The 6,607-nt window shown below is 43.6% G+C and overlaps 1 protein-coding gene across 1 annotated transcript; it reads right to left on the bottom strand.

Annotated features, from left to right (window-relative positions):
- Positions 1-628: 628 nt before the first annotated feature.
- Positions 629-4,212, bottom strand: LOC123772043 (uncharacterized). Its single transcript, XM_045764901.2, has 5 exons — positions 4,065-4,212; positions 1,454-1,789; positions 1,187-1,361; positions 1,001-1,106; positions 629-914 (listed from the first exon to the last, which is right to left on the bottom strand). The coding sequence occupies exons 2-5, from the start codon at positions 1,787-1,789 to the stop codon at positions 761-763; spliced, it is 771 nt and encodes a 256-aa protein (XP_045620857.2). The 5' UTR covers positions 4,065-4,212; the 3' UTR covers positions 629-760.
- Between the last annotated feature and the right edge of the window lie 2,395 nt (positions 4,213-6,607).

Raw genomic sequence — 6,607 nt, 5'->3', positions numbered from 1 at the left:
GTTTTTCGCCCTATGTAAGGGCCAAAGTACCTCGTGTCGGGCTTTTAAAGTTTAGTAGCAGTTCAGATATCGTGTATGGCGACATAATGTCTGGTAACACTTTGTATACACCTCTACTGTATAACCCTGGATGGCACTCCCGACCGTCTTAGCGGGAGAGTATAAAAGGGCAGTGAGAAAAAGGTCACTGATGGCATGACAGTCCCGAACGGTTCTGATAAGGGTTGTTACTGGGAGTGAGAGGGAAGTTTAAGCCCATGGTTTACCTAATCAAATACAGTGTGACCAAGACTACCCCTCCTGCCTGTCAAGGAAGGAGGCGATTGGCTCTTTTCTTATATTGCCTGATAGGGGTTAAAGTTAAATGAATGCGTTTGGGGAAGACTGCCACCGCTCTAAACAGCCTAATGAGAACAGGTTGCCTTACAGTCTGTTCAGCGCTATCTCCCGACCTCTAGCTGGTAGGGGTCGGCAGCCTATCAGAACTTACGCTATCTAACCAGACTGACGAAAAACTGTTAAGGTGTCCACATTGATACATTATCCCCTTTGCCGCCCCTCACACTTTTCTATACCATATTTGTAAGATGGGCGGTGTTTACGACCTTCAGAGAAATAAAACAGATAATGCGTTTATAGCATTTATATTACTACACAATAAAATCTTATTCTCTTTATAATTAATTTGTATCAATCGATAGAGTTACAAGTTTAAACCAATTGATTTAGTATTACAATAATGAGAACTGATGAGGAACAACTATCGAGCGTAGAAGCGTGGAGCCTCACAGATGACGCGCCTCAGGTGGAAACAGGAGGAGTCGTGCCAAGTGACACCATCGTTGTACAGGTTGTTTAACACCGCCAGACAGTCCTCTTTGCCTTCATCGTTGTCTGGCTGTGGCAGTCCTCGCCTGGGGAAGACAAGTGGTTCTCAAGGCCATGATCATTACCAGTTAACACCAATAGTTTTGTTTACGGTCAACAAACCAGTTCTCACCTGCCGGTGCTAGACCAGTTAGAGTAGGGAGAGGAAGTGCCAGATAACCACGACCAAGACCTCGAGTTACGTTTGTTGCCGCTCGTCCAGATGTCGCTGATGTAGTCTGAAATTATACCATTTTCATTACGTCCAAGTTAGTCACTCAAAGCCTAGTTAAACACCCAGACCAGCTTTTCAACTTACGTGTAATCATATAGTTGGAAATTAACTCTTGCTTCCTGTGACTTTCAATACCGACGGCCTGGAAACCGTTGCCAAGCCCAGAGCAGTAATAGGTTGCTTGCTCCCAGGTGTAGAGTCGACCAGAGTCGTGACACCATGAGAAGTGGTATGCTCTGCCGTCCACTACCTCGTCAACCTGACAAGTTACACAAATTATGTTAAGGCTCATTTTAATTACCAATCAACCTTAAATACGTCCATGAGAAAGGAAAATAAAACTCCTCTTACCAGGGGTTTAGCAGCATGGTTGCATAAAGATGAAGTTGGACGGAAGGTAAAGGGAGTCAATAGTGGAGATACTTGTTGAGGAATAAAGACCTGAGGCTGGCTTGGTAGTTGTGGCTGAACAAACACAGGTTGTTGTGCTGGTAGTTGTGGGAAGGGTTGCTGGGGTTGAGGTGGTTGGGTGGGGCCGCCTTCAGGTACCAAGAGGTTTCCAATTGAGGTAACGAATGGCCTGTCAGTGGCTCCCAAGATGGCGGGAGCAGCGTTGTTATTAACGATGTATTGGGCCCAGGATGGCATCACTGCCGCCGCCATCACCAGAAATATTATGGCAGCCATCTGTAATGAGTATTTATTAAATCTATATAAATAATAATGGAAATGATCGTTTGTTCAAAACAACTAATCTCCGAAATTTCTACACCAATGGCTTTGAAATTCTCACAAAACTACCCATTTGCATCCGAACAGGTTTTTATATACAATTATCAAATCCTACCGTAAAAAGTTTTGAAAGAGACTTTCATGATTGGGAAATCTTAAAACCTACCAATTGCTTTTAAATTTTGACAGTTTCATTTGAATAGGTGTGCGTTTATATATCAACTATATAGACGGCACATCTGTGCCTGGTAAAAACGTCTCTAAACAGCGCCATCTGTCTCACGTAAGTGCTCCACAAGTTAAACTAATTATGTTACAATTCCATTTCAATGTCTGCAATTGCATTGAATTTTTAGAGATCTATTTATTTTTATTCTATTATTTTGTATGACATTGCATTGAAAGAGCAGCGTTTATCATACCGTTGATTTTGGTTTATTTTCCTATCGTTTATCGTTTTTAACTTTTTTCACCGATAGGAACATCAGATCATTTGGGAATGCATCGGGCGAGGGAGTGGGGGAATGGAGGGAAAGACGACGAGGAATGGAAAGGACCAAGGAACAGGAGTGGGGGGAGTAAGAGGGGGACAGGACGACTGTGGAAGGACGAGGGGATGGTGGAATAGGGGGAATAGTGGGAAGGACACAAGGACGAGAGGACAGTGGAGGTGGTAATAGTGGGAGAGGACTGCGAGACTGGAAATTTACTATGGCTTAGAAACGAACAAGAGTTTAAGAGCCACAACGTGTGGCCGGGAATAGTTATTAATAGAAACGCAAGTCATTTCAATTTAGGGTGTGAAGTGGAAGTTTAGTGGGACTGAGAAGTTTAGAATTTAAAACTATCGTAAAGTAAAAAAAAAAAAAAAAAAAACCTTTGAAGTTAAATAATTTTGCAAGACGAGCAATGGATATGCTACCGTTAAGTTTAAGAGGTATATTTTAGACGATGTTAATAGTGAAGTTTCACAAATGTATTGCTTGACAATACCTATCCAATGTTTAAAGTAATTACCTTTTATCGAAGGCTAACGTAAACGATGAGTCTGCTATTTCATCAAGAAGTTTTCATTGACAGGTTCATCACTTACAATAATCAATGTTACACACCTGGTCTCCGGTATGTGAAATTAAAAGAGCACGTTTATGGCAGAGTATACCTCACTGGAGGAGAGTTGTGATTCCACCGGCATGACCACCGGAAATTTGTTGTATGAAAAGTGAATGAAAGCAATGTGTTTACGGATTAGTTCCGTTCTTCATGCACAATTTATTAAACTTTGAGCGTTTCGTCAAGTACTAAGCAAGGATTCACAAGTGTTTTTAATAGAATGTCAAGGATGCAAGGGAGAGATTGGTATATGTAATATTTATAGCGTCAATAAGATTTGTGTAGACTGGTATCTAGTGAAGGTAAGGGTACTTTTCTTTCACGAGAGCCATGAGAAATATAGATAATTTTTTAGCCAAGTCATTCCTATAGTTTAAATTTAATGTAATTTAGATAAGGCTTAACCGGAATCAGTAGGAACAGGAGTGGTATACCTGAAGGTGCTACATTAAATTACAAATGTTTTTACAGTTTTTCCTTGCAATACCCGTTACTCAAACTAGTCTGCAACTTACGACGCCTCTCCGAACTAAGAAGATTAAGGTTTTAACTGCTCCAGTGACGAACAGTTTGGAATGTAATGACCGAGTAAAGTCATTAATTAAACTTTGTTATGGATAGTTAGGAGTTTCATTTGCAAGTAACAATTATAGTAGCTTCCAAGTGAAATGCATGAATTTCATTAAGTGAACAGTATCCAAACCACTTCATCCTCTCTGCAAGGAAAGTTTAGTGCCATTTCGGAACCAAAATATAACTTAAAATTCTAGAAAAACTTAAACACTAAATATTCATATTTAAAATTTAATTTTATTAAGTTAGTAGCAGTTTAGCAGGATATGAATTTAGAGGTTATTATCCACGTAGGTACCTACATCTATAAGATGCCATGGATTTGTTTAGCAATGTTATACTAATTAAGTGCATAATCTAGCCAATTGACAAAGTTAAATCTTTGTCAAGACGTCACTTCTGTGGATGTCATAATCTAGAAAACAATTCTTACAAAGATTATGAAACATTTAACTGTACAACGTCTAATACTTTATTACCAATAATACTTAATTATTACCAATAATTAATTATTACCAATAATACTTAACATAATAACACAAACCTTCACTTTAATAGGTCGTCTTCTTGTGGAGGTGAGGAGGTAACTAACACACGTCGGCGCCAACTCCCACTTTTATACTCACCACACTGCTTCTCATTGGTTAGAAAAGTCTGCAGCAACAGTTCCTTCCTGGCTTGTAATTGGCTACTCCTCAACAAGGGTCCAAGATGCTAGTTACTCTTGACGCTACGACCATAACATGCAAGTGGCCAGATGCCGCCGCCAGAAGTGGCCATTGACAATATCAACAATGCAGGCAAGGGCCACTTAACCCCATAACTAACCGAACATTACTTGACCTCCTTCACTGTTATGTTTATTTTGTTTATTTATTGTTTAAAAATTTATTATTTATTGTCATTTACCTTATTGTTAGTTACAACATAGAGATGGAGAAGAGAGGGATGAGAGGAAGACTTGCGCTCCCAAGACAGACACTCACAGTATATTTAGCACTAATGTAAAAACTTTTACTTGTACTAAAATGCTTATAAAAGGTTCCCATACCAAAGAAAAATAATAAGTTTACAGTTGTAAAGTTCCTCTAGTAGTGTGAATTATATTGAAGATGAATTGTCAGTTCAAATATTATTATAATATAAGAGGGGAAGGTCTCCTTCATCCATCATCTTTACTGATCCCCCAGATATGTCACCCCCCATGTTTTTTTCTTTTTATTTTGTAAACACAAATACTACATAATAGAAAAGCATGAACATCATCATTCACATTTATAAGGCAAGAAACACATGAACAAAACTCAAGAGCAGTAAAACAAACACACAAACAAAAGTCGTACAATACACATAAAATGGAAACCTAAACATAGGTAACATTTAAACACAGTCTGACAAGAGAAAGCACCAGAGCACTATAACCCAACATAACCAGGCAAAAAACACGAAGAAAATTAACCGTATCTCACAGCACATCAAAACAGGTAAATAAAGCAACACAAATCAAGAACCACACACACAGTTAATCATCATTATATTTATCCGGAAATAGACGACGAGGGTACTTCTTCCTGAAGGCATCCCACCGAGCCCCCACCTCCGCAGACAAGGAAACGTAACGACGCGATCCCCGCGGTTGATACATGAAGTACTTCCGCCCCCTCCACGGGGGCGGAAGTCGCGTGAAGAGGCCACACAGAGCTCAGCTGCACCGGCGGTGGAACCACGAGAGGCTGGAGCACAGAAGCTGGCCCTACAGAGGGCAGCAGCACAACGGGCACTGTCGCCGGTGACAAAATCACAGAGGGCGATGACACAGACGCTGACACACAAGGGGGTGGAGTAACAAAGGGCGGCTGAGAAGTGGGCAGCAGCGCAGCAGTTGGCAGCACTGAGGACAGACGCACGGAGGGCACAGACAAGGACGCTTGAGGCATGGGGGTCGCAAGAACAGAATCTTTCTTAAGAACCATCACCAAGTTTCCTCCCTCTACCGCAACCGCGGCCGGCGCCACAACCGCCCAACCCGGGGGAACCAGCAACCAGGGATGCAGAGGCAGCTGGAGAAGACACAGGATCAGATGACAATCCCACCACAGGACCCATCACCACCGCAGTGCAGCCCACAGAAGCCGCAGGCACCCCAACATCATTGCCCACATCACCATCCAAAGAAAACGAACTCCCAGAGTCACAAAAATTCCTGACGTCGACCCAGGTCTCACCACGAGGCGGAGACAGACTCGAAGTTCGCCGAAATCGCTTGGATACAGGTCGTCGGAACTATCACCCCCGCTAAGAGGCACCGCAGTAGAACCTCTGGTCGGCCGCACAACTCCACACAGTGCACGATCACTCTACATCACAGCCTCAACAACCCGGGGAAGAGGACCACACACCGCGGGAGACATCACCGCATGCACGTCAACATGGGCCGAAGACACATCTTCCGGACACAGTGCACGGCCGGGCCGCATCCTCGATGACTGGGGGCACTAGACCACACACCACAGGAGACACAACTGGAGACTTGACTGGAGATGGGGGCAGGCGGGCATGGCTGAGGCAGGGGAGCCGGGGATGCACTAACTACCACCCCGACACTCACACCACCAGCCACATGTAGGCTGGCATTTGAGAATGGCAACGGGGCACCAGACGACCGGGAAGCATCATTCATCACAGCAGCGCCTGGTGACAGGTCCGGACTGCCAACGGGGCAAAGTCCTCCTCCCTAAAAAAATTCAGAGGGCCAACCCGGCTTGCCCCACACCCCCAGCCTGGTGGCCCGATGGCCCGCACTGGAAACAAGTGTGGGGCTGACCTACATAGAATATGTGTACCATGAAGCCCAGAAGCAGGAGAGACGAAAGGATGGAGTCCTTCAATTGCATCGCCACTGTGTGGATCCCATTCGGGATACTCGTCCACCACCCAGAGGAGACAGCATTCATATGGACACTCACGACCAGCCCATATCGGGTGAAGTAACGCTGGAGTCGCTTCACCCACTGAGTCAGGGAACTCGAAGGAAGCACCATAAACTCCCACATAGGTAGTTTCACTGCATCTGTTCGACACTTCCAC

The sequence above is a fragment of the Procambarus clarkii genome, chromosome 38 (genome assembly GCF_040958095.1).
Source record: "Procambarus clarkii isolate CNS0578487 chromosome 38, FALCON_Pclarkii_2.0, whole genome shotgun sequence".
NCBI classification, from domain to species: domain Eukaryota; kingdom Metazoa; phylum Arthropoda; class Malacostraca; order Decapoda; family Cambaridae; genus Procambarus; species Procambarus clarkii.
The sequence above is the reverse complement of the archived record's forward strand: the minus strand, read 5'-3'. Positions and strand labels throughout refer to the sequence as shown.

Excerpts from the sequence above, each read along its gene's own strand:
- LOC123772043 (XM_045764901.2), bottom strand. The coding sequence starts at position 1,789 with ATGGCTGCCATAATATTTCTGGTGATGGCGGCGGCAGTGATGCCATCC. Across the intron at positions 1,362-1,453 it reads ACCATGCTGCTAAACCCCTG|GTTGACGAGGTAGTGGACGG; the intron begins GTAAGAGGAGTT and ends GTAACTTGTCAG. Across the intron at positions 915-1,000 it reads AACTGGTCTAGCACCGGCAG|GCGAGGACTGCCACAGCCAG; the intron begins GTGAGAACTGGT and ends TGTCTTCCCCAG.